This window comes from Antechinus flavipes, chromosome 4, assembly GCF_016432865.1.
Source record: "Antechinus flavipes isolate AdamAnt ecotype Samford, QLD, Australia chromosome 4, AdamAnt_v2, whole genome shotgun sequence".
NCBI lineage: Eukaryota > Metazoa > Chordata > Mammalia > Dasyuromorphia > Dasyuridae > Antechinus > Antechinus flavipes.
Genome location: NC_067401.1, coordinates 210,812,578 through 210,838,604, shown reverse-complemented (window position 1 = coordinate 210,838,604; position 26,027 = coordinate 210,812,578). Strand labels below are relative to the sequence as shown.

Sequence of the window (26,027 nt, the reverse complement as noted above, 5' to 3'; positions counted from 1 at the left end):
TATTAAAGGCAGGTCATTGGAGGCTTACCATTCTGCTGAACTAATACTGCTGCTACTAATTGTATCACTATGTATCTGTTGCATTGTCTAAGAAGCCTGTTCCCATTAGTTTCCTTTGAAGGATGCACCCTCTGTTAACCTCTTAAGTTTCAATTTATTCATCTGCTAAATGGAGATAACATCTGTATCACCAACCTTAAAATTGTTATGAAGCTCAAATGAGATAATGTCCATGAAGCACTTTGCAAACTTGTAAATATTATATAAACACCAATTATTGTCATGATTATTATCCTTTATCTTGACATAATTGTGTCAGGAGGACCAATTCAATCCCCCAAATATTAGTTGAATGCCAATTTTATGTGATGAACTGAGATAGGTACTGAACACAACAGGACTGTGAACCAGATGAGGAAAACATAATTTCTTAAGAAATTTTGATAGGTTGCTTTGTCTATAAGACAAAACTGATTAGGGAAATTTGGTCTTGAGTAGAGCTCTTCTTGTCATTTAATGATGATAATCAACATATGATCTCCATTGAAATTACATGATTACCTGGGGCAGAAGAAAAAGGGAGAAATTAAGGGTACAACTAGTGATAAGACAATATTATTGCCAACCAAGTTCTCTTCTCCACTTTTAATCCCAAGGAGATCAGAATAAGATGACAACAAGTGATTAATAGGTTGGTCAGGAAACCTACAGGTTGAGGAGACTTGATACAAAAACAGACTTGGAACAAAAGGCATATTCAGGGCCATACAAATGTTATATAAATGTGACAAGTGTCAATTTTTCAATGCCCTAGGAAACTCTTTTACCTACTAAGTTGCACAGGAGATGTCAAACTGAATTGGTAGAGAGAGTATACTCATGAAATAATGAAGAGTGAAATGAACAGACCCAAGAAAGTATTGTACACTGTAACAGTATTATTATTCTAAGAATATTACCCAAGTCATTTTTGAGTATTATAAATGCTCAAATAAACTACAAAGGACCTCTGAAAGAAAATGCTATCCAGCTTCAGAGAAAGAACTGATAAACAGAAGTATGTACAATATGATTTATATACATACATACATTTAAATATACAAGGTATATAGTAGCTTTTTCTGGGACAGGGTGGGGAGGTGGGAGGGGAGAAAAAATTTTAAAAAGTATACAGCAGAGATCAAAAGAAAACTTAGAAGGAATTACAGAAAAGCAGGACAACTTTGAAAACAACATGTAGTATTTTTTAAAAATTTTTTAAGTAAATGGCTGAAATGAAATATATTGTTTTATGTTTGTGTACGTGAAAATGTTCTTTTTTTGCATTTAAATTCAAAATGAATAATTTTTAATTATTTTTTTAAAAAGAGAATCCCATTATGTGGGAGAACTTTATACCAATTAAATAACAGATCCAGTCCCAACCCAATTTTGGATTTCCAAGTAATCCTTCAGGAGGACATATGTATTAGGAGCCCTTGTATAAGCCATCCCTGGGAAATAACCTTGCATGCCAGTCTATATAAGTGTGTGCAAATCTACCAAAGAAGTAGAATAGTCACTACTCCTAATGGATTTCTAGGAAAAATTTCCTTCACTAAAAACAAGCTTAAAAAAAAAAAACTGGATCAGGATCAATTATTTGAGAGTATCTTGTTTTATTTATGTGATTTCCCTTGCCAAACACTGAGCCTGACCACATGGAGCCTAATGGGGAACTTGAGAGTTTTTCATCTTTTTTCTATTTTTCTTTTGATTTAGATAAGAGAAAGGCTTTTCGAGTTCTTGTTTCTTGAGTTCCCATTCTTCATCTTTCTGGTCTAATGGCAGCCCCTTCTCCTGGCTCATTAATCGATGGGCCTGACACTCAACTTCAGCTCTAGAAAAGAGAAGAGGAAAGCCATTTACTATTTCAAAAACACACCTGAAATTATAGCTCTCTTACCTCTGAAGGGAAAAATGGGGTAATATAGCTGGGCATATGATTTCTGTGATAAGTCAGACTAGATGGAGCAGTGGAAAAAGAAGCCTGGAGTAAGAAAGATTTGAGTTCAAATCTGGCCTCAGACACTGCCTAGTTATGTGATCTTCAGCAAGTCATTTAACCTCTCTTTGCATCAGTTTCCTCAAATATAAAATGGGGATAACAATACCACTTTACCAATAAAGGTTGTTATGAGAATCAAATGAGATAGTATCTGTAAAATGTTTAGCACAGAATCTGGCATTTAGTAGATACTATATGAATACTACTTCTTTTCCCTTCCCTTCCTTTAGTATAATAAAAACCCAGTACCCAAGTACCCAAGTACAAATATAGGCATCCTCAAACAAAACAAAACAGAACATTATAAAAATTTACCCAACTGGAAAGAATGGAATATTGGTAGTTTATTTGTTCAATAGATCCTGAAGTCTTTATTTAACATGATTTTAGACAGATATTCTTAATTTAAGATCTATGAATTTGTTTGATAGGGCTTTTAAATTCATATATTTTAATGTAATTGGATGTATTTTAACATACTTGGTTTTCTTTGTAATTCCATTCATTTTCTTATTCACTTTAAAACTTTATTCGGAAATAAGATCACAGATTAACCAGAATGTCAAAAGGTTCATGATTCAGAGATAGTTAAAGGCTCTTTGCCTAAAGTATCTCATGCTTATTATCTATGTAAAATCATACATGTCACAACTTCCCTGGCTCTCAGTCTTATGTGTAGGTTGGACTAGAAGATTTCCAAGTTCTGCTTCATCACTAAAGTAATGATCCTTTAAGTTAAATGGTTGTAACTCTTGACCATAGGTAGCATGCCACATTTTATATCTAAACTTAGCAATGTTTTCTATTAGCAAATTATGAAGCATATAATTATGTACTTCTTATTTTTGATAGGATAACTTGCAAAAACCAAAGTTTTTGCAAGACATTCAGTGAAAAATATTGATGGACCCAGTGATGTTAGTTCTGGAAGAGATCTTAAAGTTCTTTTAGTTAATCATTGCTCAACTTTTTTTTTCATAGAAATCCAGGTTCTCTCTCTCTTTCTCTCTCTCTCTCTTTCTCTCTCTCTCTCTCACTGTGTGTGTGTGTCTCACATATTTGCTCACACACATACAAACACAATCACACACAATTTTAATAATACAATTGATAGCTATATTTGTCCAACCATTTGCCTCGCTGTCTAAAAGCATAGTGTATGCCTTCATCCTATTCATATAAAATTTGGTCCCTAACTTCAAGGATCTTACATTTCACTGAGGACATACAATATGCATCCAGATAAGTTAATGCAAATTTATGCAAAATATTTTCAACAGGAACAGAGAAAATTTTTGCTCCAATTAAGACATTTATGAAAATAAGTAACAAAATGATATTTTGCATTATTAGGCTATAAATCTTTAAGCACAATGACTAACTTTTTATCTTTAAATGATGACACACACAGTGAGTCAATAAATATTTGTTGAATAAATGATCTTTTGCCTTATTAAGGATTAGCTATAATATCCTTCATATTTAAGTTGGCCCATAACAATCACCTATATCAAAGCAATCAAGTTCTATTAGTTCTTTCTTTGAACTGTTTCTTTACTCTTTCTTTTTCACTGCCATTGACCAAGCTAATCCAGACACCTGTCTCTTCATGCCCAACCTATATTCCATCAAAAGCTTCTAAATAATATCCCTAAAATTGGGTTAAACTGAGTTTGAATCATGTCTCACTAACTGAATCATACTCACTAACTGTGAGACCATCAGAAAGTTATTTAGGCTTTCTGGGAATCGATTTCCTAATCATTACAATGGAGATAACAAGACTCATGCCTCACCAAGTTGTTACAATGCTTACAGAGGTAATTAGAATGTTAGGCACTTTACAAATCTTAAAGTATTGCATGATATTACAAAGAATGTATCTTTGAGTTATAAGGGGCAATGTTATCATTGTATATAATTGATCAAGCTCCTGAGTGGTCCTTTAAAAAAATGCAGTTTGAGATATGGAAGACTTCATTGAAAGGAGAGCTAGCATTCAAAACCTCAAAATAGCACTTCATCTCTTTTAAAAAAAAATAAATTAAAAAAAATTTTAGCATTTCATCTTGTGAGGAAGTGGAAAGTATTTCCTTTGCTCTCCACCCCCTCATTTACCATGGTGTCTGCATGTGGAACTGCCTGCCTGCCTGGAAGAAAATAATTCCATTCAGCTGATGGAAAATCAGTTTGAAAGGGTTTGAAGTACAGTTGAATGTAAGACATACACTACAAACAGACATGGATACAGAAAGGAAATCTAAACAAGTCCAAAGTAGCTTCAAGGAGCATGGCATGAATTCTTATGGCAAAAAAAGCAATTGCAGTTTCACAAGGAATAGATCATGGGAAAATCAAACTCAGGGAAATATTGTTGTGATCATAAGGGAAATTTGTGAAGAATCCACCAGACAGAAAGGACTTTAATGACAGTCAGTTCTAGAAGAGGGGTGCTCAAATGTGTACTTTACCACCATTGTACTCTTTTTGTTCCTATTATGCAGTTTTAGCAAATATCTTTGATTTGAGCTAATTATGTCACTTGGCTGATTGTTAATACAAAATATGCAAATGGTACTCGTGACCTATTTATAATAAGTAGCTACACATAGGAATACCTCAAGAGTAGCAGTTACCCAGTTGGTACTCAAGCAACTTATGTCATTGTGGGCCAAATCAATATCTCTATAAAACTGATTTTTAATGTGTTCACACATTCAAAAATCACTGTTGACTTCCCATTGCTTACAAGATCTCAGCTTCTTTGTTCATAACCTGACCTATTCAATCTTTCATTATTGGCTAAAATGAATCCTTAGCTTCCAGCTGTACTTGTTCCCTCCTGCCACAAGACTATTATACACACTATGAAAACTGGAAGGCAATTTTGCAGAAATCAAATTCAGACCAAATGTCATGCTATATACCACAATAAGCTTAAAATATATGCACAATTTCATTACAAATCACCACACCTAAAAAATCAGTTAGAAAAAGGAATTAGATCAAGTGACTTTCACCATGATGAGTAGGGGGGGAATTCTCTTTTTATTATTTTAATCTATTTTTGTTTATTTTGTCAGACATTTCCCAATTTCATGTAATTTTTTAATAAACCATAGTATGCATCTTATTTATGTATGTATGTATTTATGTATTTATTTATTTGATAGTTTTCCTAAGTTACATTCAAAACAATTTTTTTACATTTGTTTTTAACATTTTTGAGTTCTAGATTATCTCCCTTATCCCCATCCATAATTAGGAAATCACTTGTAAAGCTATGCATAACATTTCAAGTCAAGTTGTGAAAAACAGAAATGTAGGTCTCCTAAATAAAATTAGAAATCCTCAAGAAAAATTAAGTTAAAAGGGAGAGAGATAAAGAAAGAATGATTTAATCTGTATTCAGATACAACCAGTTCCTTCTCTGGGAATGGATAGGATTTTTTATCATTAAGTCCTTCAGAGTAGTTGCAGATGATTGTACTATTTAGAATAGCAAAGTCATTCACAGCTGGTCAACAAAGAACATTGCTGTTACTTTGTATACAGTACATTTCACTTTGTTTAAGTTCATGGAAGACTTTCCAGGTTCTTTTCCCCCACCAAGAACATTGTGTCCATATTTCTCATAGAACAATAATATTCCATAATAAACACACACCATAGTTTGTTGAGCTATTCCCCAATTGGTGGACATTTAGGGGGACAATTCCTTTTTTTAAAATAATAGCTTTTTATTTTGAAAATACATGCAAAGATAGTTTTCAACATTTACTCTTGCAAAACCAAATTTTTCTCCTTTCCTTCTCCCATCTCCATCCCCTAGACAACAAGTAATCCAATATATGGTAAACAATATACATTTCTTCTAAACATATTTCTACATTTATCATGCTGCACAAGTAAAAATCAGATCAAAAAGGAAAAATGAGAAAGAAAACTAAAAAGAAGAAAACAGCAACAAAAAAAGATGGAAAAAAAATCTGTTACAATCCACATTCATTTCCAACAGTTCTCTTTCTGTATGTGGCTCTCTTCATCTCAAGTCTACTGGAATTAGCCTGAATCACCTCACTGTTAAAAAGAGCCACGTTCACCAGAATTGATCATCACATAATCATGATGTTATTGTGTACAATGTTCTCCTGGTCACTTCACTTAGTTATCAGTTCATCTAAGTCTCTCCAGGTCTTTCTGAAATCTGCCTGATGATCGTTTCTTATAGAACAATAATATTCCATTACATCCATATATCATAACTTATTTAGTCATTCCCCAACTGATGGGCATCCACACAGTTCCCAGTTCCTTGCTACTACAAAAAGGGCTGCTACAAACATTTTAGCTCATGTGGGTCCTGTTTAAGGGAACAATTCTTAACCAAATATGGGACAAAGGATAAAGACAAAAAAGATAAAATAATTTCAACTATATGAAAATGGAAAGTTTTTACATGAAAAAATAAATTGTAAAAGTTAAGATAATTAGGTAAAATATTTGCAATAAATATCTCTGATTCCTGCCTGCTAACCAAACTATTGAAAGAATTAACACAAATATATAAGACCCATTCTGGGGAGGAAGACCTCTGTTTTTTTTTTCTTTATATTCTTCTAAGTCCCTAGAAAAGATCCTCAGTTTTGGTGTTCTTTTCTGAAATTTAAACTATGAGTTACCTGTCCCTGACATTAATAGAGTTTTTAATTTTGAGGAGAAAGCTCACATGATTGATTGAATCTGTTAATATAACCTTTGATAAGACAACCAGGGACCTATTCTGGAGCCTTTTTTCCTTTCAAATGATTTTTGGCTAGTGGGTATTGAAATTGCTGGTATTCTAAAGGATTGATGGTTTTAAATGCTTACAGAATATATCTTTCTTTAGACTTTTTCTTCAACCAGTGTAGTGAAAATAAGTGTTAGTACTTTGATAAGCTAGTAGGAACAAGCTTGTTAATTTAATATAACTGGTAATTTAGTGAGAATATGTTTTATTACCTTAAGATAGTTTATCAGTTGAGCATAATTTATTCAATTTTAAGCCTCTATTTTGTAATATTAAGATCTTTTCAGTACGGTATTTTCCTATGAGATTTTGTCAATAATAATAAAAATATCTGTGTGGTATGACATAGTAAACAACATTTGCATAGTTTTGAACAATTGCTAAAATATCTGTAGACCTTCTGATAAAACAGACTATTGAGTCTAGGAAAATATTATATACAACTTTATCAGTAATTTTGAAGCAAATTACCAATCAAGTTATATGGTAAACAACTTTAGCTAAAAGTATAAAAATCCATCTGAGACCCAATTTAAACAGGGTTCCTGCTCTTCTTAAATGATAATTTAAGATTTCATTACTTTTGTTATCTCTTTTGATCCTCATAAGAACACTGTGACATGGGTGATATCATTAGATTCACTTAACTTATGAAGAAACTAGGCCTAAAGGATTTTAAATGATTTGCCCAGAATCACACTGCTAGTAAACATCTGAGAATAAAATGAAACTCACTTCTCTAGGAATGCCGTGCATTCTTCCTGCCCGTAGATCTGTGCAATTCTCTTTGGAGTATCTCCAAAAAAATCTGGGGCATCAATGGCAGCATGCAGCATGTGGAGAATTTTGAGCACTCCTAGTCGACCTGATTCAGCTGCAAAATGTGCCGGGGTCCAACCGACATCAGTCACCAAACAGGGTCTGGCTCCATAGGCTATTAGAAGTTTTGTTATTTCAACATGTCCTTATAAGTATAAAAAGGAAGGAAAAAAATCAGATTGGAGAAAATGTATTTTTCCCCTGAAAACAAGGCAGGCCTAAGCAAAGTTGTTAACTGGATAAAATTATCTTTTAGAACTTCTTTTTTCACCTTCCAGCATGTACTTTTCTTATATTCCATTCCTAGTTCATTTACTTGGAAACCCAAATAAAAGGTCTTCCTTGAATTGCATCTCTATGATGAACATTACACATTACACATATTGTCTTTTTTTGTCTCCAATCCCAGATGTTCCAATTTAGCTATTCAGTACTATGCTGAAAGGCTGAGAATTCTTTCTGAAATTCCCAAAATCAATATGATCTGATTTTTAATAGCTCTTGAACCAATAAGAAATCATTTCAATGTCAATGTTATTTTGCATCACTCTCAGAAATTAAACATTAAAAAGCTTGTCCTTCAAAAGTTGTTCCTTTCTACAGATATTAGAACTGCAATTCAGGTAATCACTACGATGTGTGCCTGAAATCTTGGGATATATCTGTATTAATGCAATAGCTAACTTTCTTACATGTGTGGATATTCAAAATGTAACATAGTACAAGGTACAAATTAAGCTTTTCTATAAAAATATACGTCTTTTATTAAAATAATAAGCACAAACCATTGATTATACTTACTATGAGAAGAAAGAAATGCATAGCTCAGAACAAGATTGAAAGAAAAACAAATACTTGGTACAAATTAAATGTTTCTATGAATTATGAATTTCATCTATTTTTTAAATAATACTTAATCTAACTCTAATTTTTCTTTTTCTACTTTAAGAATAAACTTTATCCCACTCACATTGTTCTAAGCATTATAAAATGCTGAATGTAGGCCTTTTCCAGTTTCCCACTTTATTTATTTAGGGTTAAGTTTAGGGGTAGGATTGAGGAGTTGAAGTTGATACCTAGATAATTGGAAAGATAGAGATGTCCTCAACAGTAAAAGGAAAATTAGGTTAGGGAAGGCTTGGGAGAATAATTCAATTTTATATACACTAACATTAAAATGTCTATAAGACACAAACATGCCAATATGTTTTTGGGAATAAAATACTGAAAGTAAGAAGATTGTTTCTAGTTGGATACATACATACATACACATAAGGATACATACAAAATCCTTAGCACAGAGATAATTGAATCCATAGGAGCTGATAAGATGACCAAATGAAATGACAAAGAAAAACAAAAGATGGCCTAGGATAAAACCTTGAGGGACATTCATGTTTATTGGGTATGACTGAAATGAAGACCCAGCAAATGAGACTGAAAAGGAGCTTTTGTAATATGGAAATATGACTTGCATGGCTACACATGTCATGAAAATATCAAATTGCTTGCCTTTTGGAGGGGGAACGGAGGAAGGAAGAGAGAATTTGAAACTAAATTTTTAAATGAATGTAAAAAGAAAATTTTTACATATAACTGGAAAATAAAAACATTTAAGGAGAAGGAACAATCAGATAGAAGAAGAACCAGGAAAGGGTAATTTCATTAAAACCTAGAGAAAAGAGAAAATCATAAAAAAAATTGATGAACAGTGTACAGTGTTCAAAAGTTGTAACGGTATTATATTTGAGTAATTAGCACTTGATTTTAAAAAAAACACTGGTTATTTCAGAGAAGACATTAACCAACAGTTGGCTATGCAGTGATGAGGGGCTACATTAAAGTGATGGCAATGCTATAGGAGAGAAAGGGAAATGATAAAAGAGATGAGGCAAAGATAAAATTGACTGGTCATGGAAAAAGATTGGCAATGCATTATGGACTGTGGCAGACAGAACCTAGTGGAAGAAGGCAGATAGGATAAGAAGAGGCATAAAAGCCCATCTCCAAAGCAAGAGCCTATGTGAAATTTTCCTTTTCTGATGAATTCCACTTGCTTGCTTTGGACCTTTCCACGTCCATATGACTGCACCTCTTTGATGAAATGTACCATTTAATAGGTCAACTAACCACTTGATCATGTTGAACAGGTCTTGGATTACTATCTTTGATGGCACGGGCAACATTCCAGGACACATGGATCATGAGCATAATGGATTTAACATTCTTAACCTCATTCCATTTATAATCCTCCAAAACCATCTGGTACTGATAGGCTGTGGCAGAAGGTGCTGATGGTCTAGTAGCGCTCATGGACCACAAAACCATTCACAATCTCCAGGACCAATGCTGATGTTGACAGAGTGAAAAGTGGTGTTTTCCTCATGGATTTAAGGGGACAGCAGAGGACAACAATCACCCTGACTCCTGTAAGTTAGGGCAATGATACAATCTCCTTCATCCTTTGCAGGAGCAAGGTTCATTATCTCTATTTCATCTTCAAGGACACTAAGACAAGAAGCCCCAGAATTCTAGAGTTTAGAGTTAGAAGAGAGCTTGAAAAAGCACTTAATCCAGATTCCTTATCACTATACATGATAAGGCTCCATAAATGTTTGCTACATTGAATTTAATTATCCTATAGCTCTGTATTCTGACTATCCCAGCTAACTACAAGTTAGTGAGGCTTTTCTCTATAGCTCGAATGATCAGAAACATTTTAAGAAATTCTTCTGCACAGGCCAAGCCCAATTCCTCCCTATTAATTTCTCGATACCCAAATTCCCACTACAATTTCCTTTGATAATATTTTACTAAAATAAACAAAATATTTTTAGAAGCTATTAAAGTCCTGACTTTTAATAACATTGTCATCTTAGCTTCTTTGTCAGAAACAGGGCCAGTGCACAAGAAAATTATGAAAATTGTAACTCTTCCACCTCTTGGATTTGCAACCCTCTGTCATTTATTTTCAGAAGCCCAGAAGCTGTGCCTTAGATCCACAATGTCTTGATGTTCACTCAGTTTTAGGTATAACAGCTGCTGAGGTAAAAAGTATTATACTTATTATCTAAATTTATATTTTAGTTGGCTACACTTAAGAGATGAAAGAAAAAACTCAACCTTTAAAGATCCAAAGATCTAATGGTAGCTTTTTCAGTAGTGTGGCAGGCAGTAGGAGAGAGATTTTTCTTAAAAGAGTGCCTTCCTAGTCACCAAAATTATATTATGTATATATAGACAATCACTTGTGTGAAATGGAGATATAGATGCCTGTAGAACTCACTTTACAGAGTTGTTTTAAAGTTTAAATGTAATAATGTCAATAAAGTATTTTGCTAACTTCAAAGTATTAAATAAATGTCAGTGCTTGGAAATAAAATAAATGTTCATGTATTGGAGAATAGCTAAATAAATTACCTGAATATAATACAATAGTAGTGTATTATAAGAAACATTAAGCATAACAAGTACAGAGAGGCATTCATATGAAGTGATGTAAAGTCAAGTAAGCAGAGTCAGGAAAAGAATACATATAATGCCCACGGCAATAAAAATGGAAAATACAACAAAACAATTAAATGGAAATGTTGTAAATTCATAATGACCATGCTCCAACCCAAAGAAGAGATAAAAAGAAACATTTTCCCAATTCCTTTTGCAGAATTAAGAATTCATGAGAGCAAAATATTGCCCAAAATGATGTTTATTTTAATGTCAGTCTTTCCACCCTCCTCTACTACTACTTTTTTCTTTCCCTTCTTCCTACTCTTCCCTCTCCTTTCCTCCTTTCATTTCTTCTTCTTTTTCTTTCTCTTCCCTTTCTCTTACTCCTCTTCCTTATCCTTCTTCCTCCTCTCTTCTTCTCTAATTCATTGGGCTGATTGTAAGAAATGAGTGTCATAATGTATAAGAAATAGTTTGCAATACCATAATTTTTGTGTGCATTAAATTTGAAAGTTGAAAGTACAGTTTATTTGGAAATAATCATTAGTTTATTATTTGAATATCTTTCAAGATGTTCTCAGTTTTTGTTGCAAAGTTACAAATGACTGAATTTTTAAATTAAAATTTTGATTTAATTAACAAAAAATTCAGGGGATTTTTTTTCCACTTCCCTTTTTGTTCCCACAATTGAAAAAGAAAGAAAAATGAAGCCCTTGTAACAAATATGACTAGTCAAGCAAAGCAAATTTTCACATTGCCTGATCTGCACTCTGAGTCTATCACTCCTCTGTTAGGATATAGGATAGCATGTTCCACAATTCTTAAGTATTTCAAAGTTATTCATTTTTACGATATTTTTATTATTGTAAAAATTGTTCTGGTTCTGCTTGCTTCATTCTGTATCCATTCATACATGTCTTCTCAAGTTCCTCTAAAATTGTTCCCTTCATTTCTTGCAAGAGCTATTGTAATGTAATGAGTAATCATTGCAGAGGGGAAAGAAGAGCTTGCTCATCTCCTTCCAACAATACAGGTAGAATGTCAAGATTTTCTTGTAATTAGAGATTTATTTCCTTAGATAAAAAAACTTTTTTTTAATCTCCCAAAGTCCTCCACAAATTGTATGAGGAGACTGTATTACTTTATAAAGAGGACCCATCACTATGGTCTATAAGGAAAGGAAAGCCATGTGGTTATTGCACATGGACAATGACAAGACCCATTTACCTTTAATTGCAGCCCAGTGAAGTGGAGTCCGGTCATTCCAGTCTTCATCTTTGTGGTTTGGATTATAAAGCCCCTTATTTAGCATTTTCATTACCAAATTGTAGTCTCCTACAGAAACAGCCTGGTGAAGCTTGGTCATATCAGTCATTCTGGATGTTTCCTGCTCAGAAAACAGTCACACATGTACAGTATTTAAGTGTGTGCCTCTCATACCTTTCACAAGTATATGTGGACACTTAATGACTTTTCTGCACTGACTCTATCACTCCAACCTGCCTTCATACTGCCAGGACTCGGTTCCCAAAGAAAGACTACCTCAACACACACATTCAAATTCTTTCAGGTTAATTTAATTGTGAGGGAATTATTCTCTTTATTTATAACTTTAGCCCTCAAATTCCTACTATTGTGTTTTAATTTACACAACCAATTATTCATAATAATGACACATATGTAAATTAAACATATTCATTTACATATTAGTAAGGCAAAAGAAATAATAATACCACAGGTGTATATATGTATGTATATATTATATATATATTATATATACATATATTTATATTTATATTGCTGAGGCAATTGGGGTTGAGTGATCCCAGGGTCACACAGCTAGAAAGCATTAAGTATCTGAGACCAGATTTAAACTCAGGTCCTCCTAACTTCAGGTCTGGTGCTCTATCCACTGCACCAACTAGCTGCCCCCAAGGGTACTCATATATTAAAAGCAATGCAGCAATAACAACTACCTACTTATAAACTTGGGTTAGGTCACACTTCTCCCATTGTATCTAGTACTTATGACAAAGAATTTGTAAGTGCAGAAATCTTCTAAGGAGGTACTTAAGTGAGGAAAACCCAATTAACTTAAAGGTCTAGGAGTGGAAACTTTGATATACTCTTTCTGTCTCAGTAACTGCATAAAAGTTCCTTGTTGAATGTAGTTTTTGTGTTGAATAGATGCTCCTACTGCTAAACTAAGTTGTTTCAAGATATGCTTCACTGAGAACAATGTCTTAGCCAAACTAGTTGATTAGTTTTTTCCTTGTTTTTATGAATTCAGGTCTAAAATTAGATAAACTATATTTGTTCTGCAAATATAAATAAAATCATCCTGCTGTTCATATCTCCTATTTTCTACATAGCACTTTCCAAACAGTCTCAGAACTCTTAGTCAAAGCAAACCCCCAGAAACTTTCTCAGATAATCAGTTCCTCTTCTTACAGAGTGCACTTAACTAGACAACAAACCATAAAGATATAGTACAATAAAAGTAGAATCATGCTGCTGGGAGAAAAGCACTTTTTTTCCTAAACAGAACCTACCTATGTTTTGGCATCATTCACTTCCTCAAATATCTCCTGGGCACATCAGCATCCTATATTCATGCTCTGCTGAGTTTATATTTGTATGTTATATTTAGTATATTCTGCTATTTATATTTTATGTATATCGCTTCTCTAATCAAAAACTTTTGGATAAAATCAAGTCTAAATCATAAGTCTAAGCAAAAAATTACAGAGAAAATCCTAGAGGTAGGAAAGGATTGATACTAAAGCTTCCATAATCTGGCTGCCAACTGAAAGAGCAACTTGGAAAATAAAAACAAACAACAACAACAACAACAAAAAAAAAACTTTCCATGAGAGCTAAACCTGGATTCAGAATGACTTTGCTTCAGATTGATCTTGATCAGTTCACATAAACTCTCTGCATCTCAATTTTCTCTCACATGTAAAATGGAAACAATAATAGCACCTATTTAAAGGTATTTTCTGATAGTCACTAAAGTGTTATGGGCCAGAATTCTGAATTTGAAACAAAGGATTCTTACAAGGTACTAAGTCAGTGGAATTGATAGAGACAATAGTTACCTAATTTAGCTGGTTCAGTATGATTTAATCCTACAAGGAGATGTTATGGGCCAGAACTTGAAACAAGGTACTAAGGGAATTGAGGAGACAGTGGTTAAATCTAGTTTAGCACTGATTTAATCCTACAACAAATAATGGTTTCCTAGTGACATAATGATTGGTTTATACTCAGTGTGGGGCATATAAAGCAGGAGCCTTAGCCAGAATTGAGTCGGGGAGATTCAAAAGCCAGAGAAGGCAGGCGGGAGCTCAAGCTCTCAGAACCAAGGAGAGAGGAAGGCCTCCAGAAAAACTAGCTAAGCCCCAAGTGAAGGAGACAAGACTTTGAAGGAGACAATAAAGGATTTGGACTTTAACCCCTGGCTACTTGTGTGGTGATTACTGAACTGAAGCGAAGGCTGCCTCCAGAGACCCCAAGAAAACTTCAACAGAGAATATTACATTTTAGAGAGAATATTACCCTAAAGGAGTACTTTTTTTTTTCAAGAGCTTTTCAAACTTTGAAAGTGTCTGTAAATGTAAGTTATTAGTATCATTGCATTCTCTTCCCAGCTTTGGCACTGACTCACTTTCATTAGATGTCATACATAAGCCATTCTATCTCTCTGTTTCATTATTTGTAAAATGAGAGCTTTATATTAATGCAGAAGAAGTATTCATGTATTTGGAGAAAGAGGATCAGAGTTCAAAGGTTGGTTCTGCTACATTGCATCAGAAATGTACTCTTCCTGAGCTTTAGTTTTCTCCTTTGTAATATGAGGTAGTTGGACTAAAGAATATTAGAGGCTCCTTTCATAGCTAAATCTATGATTCTAGGATCTCTAACATTTTAGGAGTCTATGAGTTATTTTGCCTGCAAAGAAGCAAATTTAGATTTAGTGGAAGGAACATCAATTACTGTTAAAAATAAAAGCAGATAATTGAGGGAAGACATGTAGATAGAGGAAATAAAATTATTGCTTTTTGTTAATAATACAATATTCAATTTAGAGAACTCTAGAAATTCAAGTAAAAATTAGGTGAAACAGTAACTTCAGGAAACTAGCAGGAAATAAATAAACCATTATTTTTGCATATAACTAACAAAACACATCAGGGACAGAAAGAGAAATTCAGTTCAAAATAACAATTGAACATATAAAATGTCTGGAAGACCTTTATAGACATATATAGAAGTTAATATGAATGCAACTACAAAATTCTTTGTAGAAAATAAAATGAAGAGTTCATCATCGGTCTGTGTCAGTAAAATAAATAAATTATTCTTTGGAAATATTCCTTCAGCAGCATGATTCTACTTTTATTATACTATCTTTTTATGGTTTGTTGTCTAGTTAAGGGCACTTGGCCTTAGAAAACAAATTGATTATCTGAAAGACTATTTCTGGGGATTTGACTTGACAAAAAATTCTGAGATAAGTAGGTCTGAATTGGAAATTTAATGAATAGAAAATGGGAGAAATGAACAGCAGAACTATTGTATGATTATGATGGGACAAATATAGTTTATCTAATTTTAGACCTGAACTCAGAAGGACAAGAGAAAAAAACCACATCAGCCAAATAGCAAACTTGTCTGAAATGTCTTCGGTGAGTTATTAGTCAAACATAACTTGGAAAATTTAGCTTAGCAGTGGAAGCATCTATTCATCACAAAGCTGCATTCACCAAGGAACTTTAAAAGGCATAGTTCCTGGGACAGAAAGAGAACATCAAACTTTATAGTTTTAGACTTAAGTTAATTGATTTTTCCTCACTCAGATGCCTTCTTAACAGATTTCTGCATGTACCAATTCTTTGTCACTGGCACTGGGTACAAGGAGACAGTATGACCTAACTCAAGTTTATAAGTGAGTAGTTGCTATTGGTGCATTTCTTTTAATATGTTAGTACCTATGATATTACTATTTCTTTTCCCTTACTAATATATAAATGGTTATGTTTAATATATAAATATCATTATTGTGAACAGCTGGTTGTGCAAATTGAAACACAATAGTGGGGGCTTTATTAGCAAGAGATAGAAAGAGAAATTCCATTTAAAATTATTGTAGACAAAATAAAATCCTTGGGGGTCTACCCGCCAAGACAAACCCAAGAATTATATGAACACAATTATAAAACACTTCTCACACAAATAAAATCATATCTAAACAATTTGAAAAATATCAATTGTTCATAAGTAGGCTGAGCTAATATAATAACAATGACAATTCTGCCTAAATTGATCTGTTGCTCAGTGCCATACCAATCAAACTGCCAAAACAACATTTATAGAATGAGAAAAAAAAATAATAACAAAATTCATCTGGAAGAACAAAAGGTCAAGAATATCAAGGAAATCAATGAAAAAATGCAAAGAATGGTGGCTCAGCAGCATCAAATCTAAAATTATATTATAAAGCAGTAGTTATCAAAACCATTAAGTACTGGCTAAGAAATAGAGTGGTAGTTCAGTGGAATTGATTAGATATACAAGACACAATAATCAAGGACAATAGCAATCTAATATTTGATAAATCCTCAAACTCCAGCTTCTGGAATAAGATCTCAATATATGACAAAAATTGCTGTGAAAACTGGAAAATAATATGTCAGAAACTCAGCATAGACCTCCATCTCACAACCCATATGAAAATAAGATCAAAATGGATACATGATTGGGGCATGAAGGATGATATCACAAACAAATTAGGAGAACAAGGGATAATTTACCTATCAGATCTTTGGAGAAGGGAGGATTTTATGACCAAAGAAGAACTAGAGAACATTATGAAAAGCAAAATGGACAACTTTGATTACATTACATTAAAAAGGTTTTGCACACACACACACACACACACACACACACACACACACAAACAATAGAAACAAGATTAAAAGGGAAGTACAAAGCTGAGGGAAAATCTTTACAGACAGTATTTCTGATAAAGGTTTCATTTCTAAAAGATATAAAGAACTGTGTCAAATTTATAAAAATACAAGTCATTCCCAAATTGATAAATTATCAAAGGATATGAACAATTTTCAAATGATGATATTAAAGCCATTTATAGTTATATGAAAAATGCTCTAAATCACTATTGATTAGATAAATGCAAATTAAAACAACTCTGAAGTACCACCTCAACACCTCTCAGATTGGTTAATGATGATGGGAAATAATAATGATAAATATTGGAGAGGATGTGGGAAAACTGGGACACTGAAATGATTGATCCATTCTGAAGAGCAATCGGGAAGTATGCCCAAAGAGCTATAAAACTGTGTATATCCTTTGACCTAATAGTGCCATTATTGAGTCTGTATCCCAAGGAAATCATAAAGGAGGGAAAAAAGACCCACATGTGCAAAAATGTTTGTAGTAGCTCTTTTTGTGGTAGCAAAGAATTGGAAAAGGCATACATGCCCATTAATTGGGGAAGTGCTAAACAAGCTGTGGTACCTGAAGGTAATGGAATATTATTGTTCTATAAAAATGATGAACGGGCTGATTAAAAAAAGGGCCTGGAAGGAGTTAGACAAACTAATGCTGAGTAATACAAGCAGAACCAGGAATACATTGTACACAATAATAACAAGAATGTGCTATGATGAACAACAACAGATTTCTTTATTCTCAAAGGTTCACTGACCTAAAGTGATCCCCATAAACTTTGGACTGAAAATGCCATCTGAATCCAGAAAAACTCTAAGACGACTGAATGTAAATCAACACATGCTATGTTCACTTATTTTTTCTGTGTTTTATTTCTCCTATTTTTTTCCCTTTTGCTCTGATTTTTCCCACTCAACATGATTTATGAAGCAATGTATATTAAAAATAAGTAAACTTACTATAAAAAAACAAGTGGGGGCTTGCGAACTAAAGCTGTGAGTAAAAAGAGTATATTCCCTCACAATTGAATTATCCTGGGAGAATTTGAGTGTATAGGTCCATGCATCGCTAGTAGAGATATGAAATGATATAATTCTGGAATGAAATTTGGAATGGTACTCAGTAGGTCACTAAACTATGAATACTTTTTGTACCTATAAATTGGAAAATGGATGAGCAAAGTGTCTCCCCATGCTCTGATTAAGTTTGCAGCTGCATAGCTAGAAGATAATGGAGGGAAAGTGAAAACATAATGAATCTGAAATCAGAGGCTAGACTCCTGGCTCAGACACATACTATCTGTGGGAGCTTGGGCAAATCATCTCTGGTGTTTGGTTTCTTTATCTGTAATATGAAGAGTTTGTAAAATGAAGGTGGTTTCTTAAATATCTTCCTGATCTAATATTCTATAAGCCTACAATGTTTATTTGTGCAAAGTTTGCATTATAATATCAATATTTCAGACTCTCCCTTGTATATCCCACACAGATGCACTTCACAAAATAAAATTTATGGATTTCTTTTTTATATCACCTATATTTCCTACTGTTGTCCTTTTCTTCTGATGTGATACACAGTATTCTGCATCCGCAGTCATGCAGGTCTGAAAAAAAAACAGGGAAATGTACCTCTTCATCTCTTCTTTGGAGTCAAGTTTAATCCACAATACATTTTCAAAAACACATTTTTATTGTTTTCCTATCATTTTCATTTTCAAACATATCCCTCACCTAACTCAGTGAATCATGCTTCATGACAAAGAATAAAAAAGAAAGGGGTGGAGAAAGCAAATCAGTAAAAATTAATTTATCACCTTAACATGACAGTAAATACAATGTTCCATATATATGTATATATGTATCTATACATATATGTGTATGTGTGGATATATATATATATTTAAATTTTAAAATTACATATATTTATGTAATTTTAAAATTTAAACTAACAGGCACTTGATTTCCCACTTATCTATCAGAATTGTTTCAATTAATATACAAGTAAAATTAAATTAAATCATAAACATAAAATAAGCGCTGGATAAAAGAATACAACCAAAACTAACAATATCCCCTGATGCCTCCTTGACTCACCTGGCATAGAGTATGGTGAGGGATGAAAGAATGTTAGTGAAATTCTCCCAAAGCCTATTTAGCAGTGTTGTTATCTGGCACAGGACCTCAGTCTTCCTGTTTGTTGGTCAGCACCATGGTAACTGTTTCCTCCTTGGGATTGGTTGGCCTGGAGAAAAGTGCCTTTCATGATTGTCTTCTGTCTTTAAGCATTTCTAGATGGGGCCAGCATTGTGAAGTAGGTGAAATTTAATGCCCTCCTACCCTTGCAGTCAGCACTCCCTGTTACAGATGCCCCTGGGATCTTAAGACCATGACTGTCTCTCAGCTTTCCATGCTGCAGAATTTTCCCTCCTTTCTGTCTTTTCTCTTTCTTTAGCAAGCTTTCAGCTTGGAAGATAACTATCTGAAAAAGGAATTTCTAATAAAATATCAATGACAATATGAAGAAGGAAACAAAGAGTTTCTCTCCCCCACCTCAATTAGCCCATTTATCAATAAAGATTTAAATACCTACTATGTGCCAGTTATTGTACAATGGATAAATTCTTGTTCTCCCGTGTGAACTGAAACATGGAGAAGATTGCTTCCCATTTTGTAGGTTTCTTTCAATAAAATTGTAGAACAAAAGAACTTGAATTTATTCAGTAGAGGACTGAGGAATGAAATACTGAACTCTTGACTATACCCAACATTCTATCAGTAGAACTAGGATACTTAGATGAAAAAATAAATGCTTCTGTTCTCAAACTCCATGCTCTCCTTCTCTTGGAGAGTCTACAAGAGAGTCAGCACAGTAGCTATGATAAGAAAATCTAGAGATCCAACCAAACAAAGCTCTATAATGATGGTGCTTGCATCTATCTACTTTGCTGAAGAAAAGGCTGATGACTATGAGGGCAAAGAGAAAGAGAAATAACAGAGCAAAGAACAATTCTATGTATCCCTAATACGAGAAAGTAAAGACTTTTGATAATAGTATTTATTAAAGACTTTCTATGTTCCAGACGAAACATAAGATAGCTAGGTATCCTAGTGAATAGAGCACTGTGCTCAGAATTAGGAAGCCTCATCTTCAAATCCAGCCTCAGATACTTCCTTGGACAAGTTACATAATCCTATTGCTTCAGTTTCCTCATAAAATGAGCTGGAGAAACAAATGGCAAACCACTCTAATACCTTTGCCAAGAGAACCCCAAATGGGTTCTGACAATCAGACATGATTGAAATAATTTAACAACAGAAACACGTTTCAGACTCTGGGCTAAAAGCTAGTTATACAAAGAGGTAAAACAATCTCTGCTTTTGAGGGATTCAGAGGTTGAAGGGGGAGATAATATTTTAAAAACTATGCACAAACAAGCTATATACAGAATAAGTTGGGGAAAATCTAGGGGGAAAGACAATTAAGTTTATGGAGGAATGGAAAGGGCTCCTTGTAGAAGATGGAAGTTTAGCTGAAACTTGAAGGAAGCTAGGAAAACCAGGAGACAGAAATAAAAGAGGAAGAATATAGACAAACCAATGGCAATGCTCTGAGTAGTGAGTTTGAGTACTTTTTCAAGGAACAGTAAGGTCAATGTCACTGGATTGATGACCACATGGAAGTGAGAAAGGTATAAGGAGACTGGAAAGACAGGAAAGATTCAAGTTTTGAAGGGTTCAACTTTAAAACAAGATTTTATTCTTGATCCAGCCTTGTGATTGGGAGTCACCAGAGGGACTAGATGTGACATGATGAGGGCCGCATTTGAGAAAGATCAATTTGTCATCTAAGGAGATGATGGATTGTAGTGGGGAGAAACTTTAGGCAGGGTTGCCAACCAGAAGGGTATTGCAATACTCCAAATATGAAGTGAGGAGGACATCCACCAAGGGGCATGTCTGTGTCAAGGGAGAGAATTGGAGTATATATGAGAGAAGTTAAAGAGGTCGAATTGACTGGGTGTGGTAACAGATTAGATATGATAGTGGGGCATTGAGAGGGGATGAGAAGTTCAACAATATATCTAGGTTGTGATCCTGAGAGACTTGGATGATAGTGATCTCAACAGTAATAGGAAAGTTTGAAAGAGGAGAGGCATTGGGGAGGAAGTTGATGAGTTTAGTTTTAAATATGTTGGGTTTAAAATGTTTCTAGAACATTCATTTTAAGATATTCAATAGATAAGTGAAGATTTGATATTATTGAGAGGTTAGTGCTCAAAAGCAGATTTAAGAATTATCAGCATAGAGATGGTGATTGAATCCATGAAAGTTGTTGAGATTGATGAGATTCTGATTGTTGCCCCCAGCCTATTGAGCCCAAACTTTCCTACCCCAAGCCTCAGAGAAATCATCAATCATGGCTCTCACTAGAATAATGACAGGCCAGCATTTTCTGTATCCAAATCACTAGGTTACTACATTATATTTACCACAAAATATAATACAGACATCTGTGGTGTTCTCTTCTTTTCTAAAATATGATGGTTCTCTGGGTGCAGGTTTCTTGGGGGGCCTCTGGAGGCAGCTTTAGTTTCAGTTCCGATCAATAATCACCTCAGATGCAGCCAAGAGATAAAATCAAGTCCTTTATTTTCTCTTCCAAAATATCCCAGTAAGCTTTCCTTGTTTCCAAGAGCTCTTGTTGCTAGTCCTTTGCCTCTGCCAGCTTCAGCCTCCAGCTCTGTCTGAATCCTGGCTCTGAATCTCCTGACTGAATTCTGGCTTTCAATCTCTTCAAATGAACTCCTCCACTGACTGACTCCTGACTGACGCTCTAAGAAATTCTTATATATGATCTCTTAAAGGTGTGAACCCAAAGGTAGACTCCTCCTCCGAGAAAATGGGATTGTGGGAAGTATAACTTTGTGAATCTCCTGGACTTGTGAACTTTAATGTGTGAGCTAATGTGTGAACTCTCAAAGGTGTAAACTTAAGCATTGTTTCTATCAATTCCAGTTAGTTAACACTTTTGTAAGGATTCTAACAGATATCAGCCAATGAGATGGTAGCGCCAGCAGGATGCCAAAGAGGACACTGGATTATAAACCTCAATAAATCTTCCCCTCCCTTATGGGAGGGAGTGAGGAAAGAAGGAAGAAAACTGAACAACTTTGCTGTTTTAACCTGAAGATATCTCATTGATTCCTTAAAGTTAGCAAGAACTGAGTTGCATTGCAATGGTAGATAGATGATGCAATATGTAGAGTACTATGCCTAGAATTAGGGAGACTCCTTTTTCTGAGCTCTAACTAGCTCTTGTCACCCTGGAAAAGTCACTTAAATCTTGTTGTCTCAGTTTCCTGGACTATAAAATGAACTAGCAAAGGAAACAGCATGCTAGATCATAAGTGCCTTGAGATAAGTGACTTTGTTTTTATACTTTCCCCAGTGTTTAGTTCAGTATATGGTAAAGGCAAGCATTTAGTAAAAGGCTGTTGAAGGAATTACAGTTCCTGAAGTTTATAGGATCATAGAATTTAGAGCTGAAGTTCAACTCCCTTGTTTTACACTTGAGGAAACTGAGGTACAGAGAGGTAATGACTTGCCTGAGGTTATATAGATTGTAAATGGGGGAGGGGGACTAAATTTGAACCTAAAGCCTCTGACTCTGAATCCAACATCCTTTCTACTATATTAAACTTGCTTAGAGGATATCTGAAACCAAAGTGAACAAATTGTTATTGCTGCAGCAGATATATGCCAATAGAAAAGGGCTCACTTCCCCATAATTCTATGGGTTCAAGACTCATGTAATGAAAGGGGAGGTCAGGCTTTTCAATAATTTCATGGACTTAGAGTATATGAAGAGAAGGGCAAGAATTTGTAGTTAGAATAAAGGAAGTCATGCTTGGGAATATGAGGGGTCTTTAAGAATCAAAGCACCAATTGGGAGGATAGAATCAGCCAAAGAAAACCCTAATATGCCAAATATATATATGGATATATTCCCACAAAAAAATCTTCATTCAGTTAATTTCACACATTTTGATAAAAGAGATGATGGATTCAGAGTTCAGGATGAGAACAAAAATAAGCTGAACATGGCAAATGAAGGAATTAGCATTCCCTATCACCTTGCCTTGTCTTTCAATGATTCTGGAACATAGGTAAGAGGGAAAATAAATGTCTGTTAATTAAAAAAAATAAGATTATTGCCTACTGCCTATGTTTCGACATAATTTTAGATGGACACATTTTTCAGAAGTTCTTAAATCTGAAGATTTTTGGACCCTCTTCTCAGAATATTTCTTTTCCTTTCCTTTCTTTTTCTTTGTTTGTTTGTTTGTCTGTTTCTTCTGAGGCAATTGGGGTTAAATGACTTGCCAATGTCACACAGCTAGGAAGTGATAAGTGTCTGAGATCAGATTTAAACTCAGGTCCTCCTGACTTCCTGGCTGGTGCTCTATCCACTGCACCACCTAGCTGCTCCTCTCGAATATTTCTTAATGTATAAAATAAAATATAGCATTAGAATGGAAACCAATTATAGTAAAATGAATTTTATCCGTTTTTAAGTTCATGGATTTAATGTTAAAAACTTTTGTTTTTAAGTCTGTCCAATAGTATGCATATCTAAGAGACAGTACAAATGGACAATGAAAGAAGAGAAGAAAGAGCTTGGATTGCTTTCATAAAACTGTGAAACTTCTTTACTGACTGCAAGTTTTGCATTAAAGTAAAGGCATTCCCTTTTAAAGCACAAACTTTGGACCACTGTTGCTAGATGGTAGTGAGGTGTGAAATATTGATATTTCTGAAGAGCTAATCACACAGAAATGAGTGATATGTAGATAAATATCCAACAGAAAGAACTGGAGAAGTGTGTGGTAATATGAACAGACAGCAATATGTAATTTGTGAGGAGAAGCAACATTTTATGATGGATAGAAATTTGGCCTTAGAATCAGAAAAGCCTGGAACAAGTTTTGTCTCTGACAGATACTGACTATGTGAACTTGGGCTAGTCACTTAGGTTTTCAATGCCGCAGGCAGTTCTCTAAGATTATAAATTGCACAAAATTACTTATCTATATTGTGGACTTTTTTTTTTTTAATTGGGAGCTCTTTACACAGATAAAATCACAGGCCAAGTTATAAAATTATAATAATAATTTAAACTGTTAATGAAGGAGTCAAAGGCAAACAAAAAACTTCAACTGTTAAAAGTAGAGTATATCACAAAGAAATTATATGACAGTAAGAGAAAATAGGCTGTCATATGGCACAAAACAGGGATGACAAGTAGATATTCAGAGTGCATTACTGCTATCTTTACCATGTTTAGGAGGACTCAAGGAATGCCTCCATCAGGTTGATTGGACCTCTGGTAGAACGCAGATAAGAGTGACAAAAGGACAAGTAAAAATGAGTTGTGTATGACTAATGTAGAAAAATGTTTAACATGATTTCATAGGTATAACATATCAGATTGCTTGTGCTCTTGGGGAAAGAAAAAAAGCAGGGAGGGAGGAATAAAAATTTGGAACTTGAAAGTTTATAAAAAGTGAATGTTGAAAGCTAACTTTACATATAATTGGAAAAATAAAATAATATTTATTGAAAAGAAAATAATTTTGGTCACAAATACATTTTAGTATTCTCTACTCCCCATCATTTTTTTTTAGAGAATAAATTATAAAGTCACTTCTCTTCCATAGCAATGTCCTAACACTTTTCTTTCAAATCTGTTGAGTCAGAGAATATAAAAACTTAAATGGCATAACTGCCTTGTTTTAACACCAGAAGTAGCCACACTTTCATTATCCTTGTTAAACCAATATCCATGATTTTGGACTTTTGCCTATACAATTGATATCAGCTGGATAAATTTCAGCTTGACTGTGGGTCTTGGTAACATCCCTTCAGAGTCAAAGAAAATCTACTTTTTCTGAAGACCTGAAGGATTTTTAGCTAAGGTTTGTTCACATGTTTTCCAGGAATCTGTTTAAGAGGAAAGGAGCAAGAAAAAAGGAATAAGGTATCAGATATTTGGTGGTATAAGTTAAAAGTTCAAAGAAGTGGAGGACTTCTCTCTAATAAGAATTAGCAAAACTCATGCATGTCCACCCATTTGGAATATTTGAATTTGGCTTAGTTTTCCATCAGGATTATTTAGCCTTCATTTGCAAATACAAGTTCTAAATCGGCATATTTGTTATTTTATAATATTGTGTTGTGTAATTTTTATTGCTTTTTTATAATGTTCATTGTATAATGTCTATATAAATTGTAATTTGCTAATTAATGCATATTTGATATAAAGCCCATAAACAGAAATGGTTGCATGTGGATCTAATTAGCAAGGAAACTCATCACTTTAGTAGAGGAAATACTAACAGCATGAATGGGATTAGATACTTTTGTGAAAGTACCAACTGAATTTCAGTTTGTAGCCTGTTATTATGGCTTCTTCCCTTTCCTGCTTTGATGTTTTAGTGCTTAGTTAGCATCTTTCTCAGCTCTTCATCTTGTATCAGCTGTTTTTTGCATGACACTCTCAGATTGATTCTAGTCCAGTGCTCTGATTCTGCTTGGTTTAAAACTTCTTCCTTATTCATTTGGCATATTAGGGTTTTCATATATTTTCATATATATATAACTATACCTTAATTGTGACTTGAGACTTTATAATAATAGAGCTGAAACTTAAAAAATTGTAGATATTTGTGCCCTCCAGTTTCCAACCACCTTCTAATTATCATTTAAGTACTTCTTTTAAAAGTGATGATAGCATAGCTTTGGATGATGCATTTGAATTGTCTTATCCAAAGATATCTGCTTATATAGCAGTTCTCTAGGGAAATTTAAATTAAGAGTTTATTATTATTGACTTATATTCTTTTGTTTCTGGGATAGATTTCTGGATTTAGAGTGTAAGCCTGGA

General features: G+C 33.9%; 1 protein-coding gene across 4 annotated transcripts; it reads right to left on the bottom strand.

Annotated features, from left to right (window-relative positions):
- Nucleotides 1-1,628: 1,628 nt before the first annotated feature.
- ANKRD66 (ankyrin repeat domain 66) lies at nt 1,629-19,309 on the bottom strand. 4 transcript variants are annotated; one of them, XM_051997098.1, is made up of 5 exons: nt 19,178-19,303; nt 18,618-18,687; nt 12,333-12,492; nt 7,575-7,803; nt 1,629-1,879 (listed from the first exon to the last, which is right to left on the bottom strand). In XM_051997098.1, exons 3-5 carry the CDS (start codon nt 12,478-12,480, stop codon nt 1,708-1,710), a joined length of 549 nt encoding a protein of 182 aa, XP_051853058.1. In that variant the 5' UTR covers nt 12,481-12,492; nt 18,618-18,687; nt 19,178-19,303; the 3' UTR covers nt 1,629-1,707. The 4 variants fall into 4 exon arrangements, with proteins under 4 accessions (XP_051853058.1, XP_051853061.1, XP_051853060.1 ...); XM_051997101.1 differs by lacking the exon at nt 12,333-12,492 and having other exon boundaries at nt 19,178-19,309; XM_051997100.1 differs by lacking the exon at nt 18,618-18,687 and having other exon boundaries at nt 19,178-19,305.
- Between the last annotated feature and the right edge of the window lie 6,718 nt (nt 19,310-26,027).

Excerpts from the sequence above, each read along its gene's own strand:
- ANKRD66 (XM_051997100.1), bottom strand. The coding sequence starts at position 12,480 with ATGACTGATATGACCAAGCTTCACCAGGCTGTTTCTGTAGGAGACTAC. Across the intron at positions 7,804-12,332 it reads TCACTGGGCTGCAATTAAAG|GACATGTTGAAATAACAAAA; the intron begins GTAAATGGGTCT and ends TATACTTATAAG. Across the intron at positions 1,880-7,574 it reads TGCACGGCATTCCTAGAGAA|AGCTGAAGTTGAGTGTCAGG; the intron begins GTGAGTTTCATT and ends TCTCTTTTCTAG.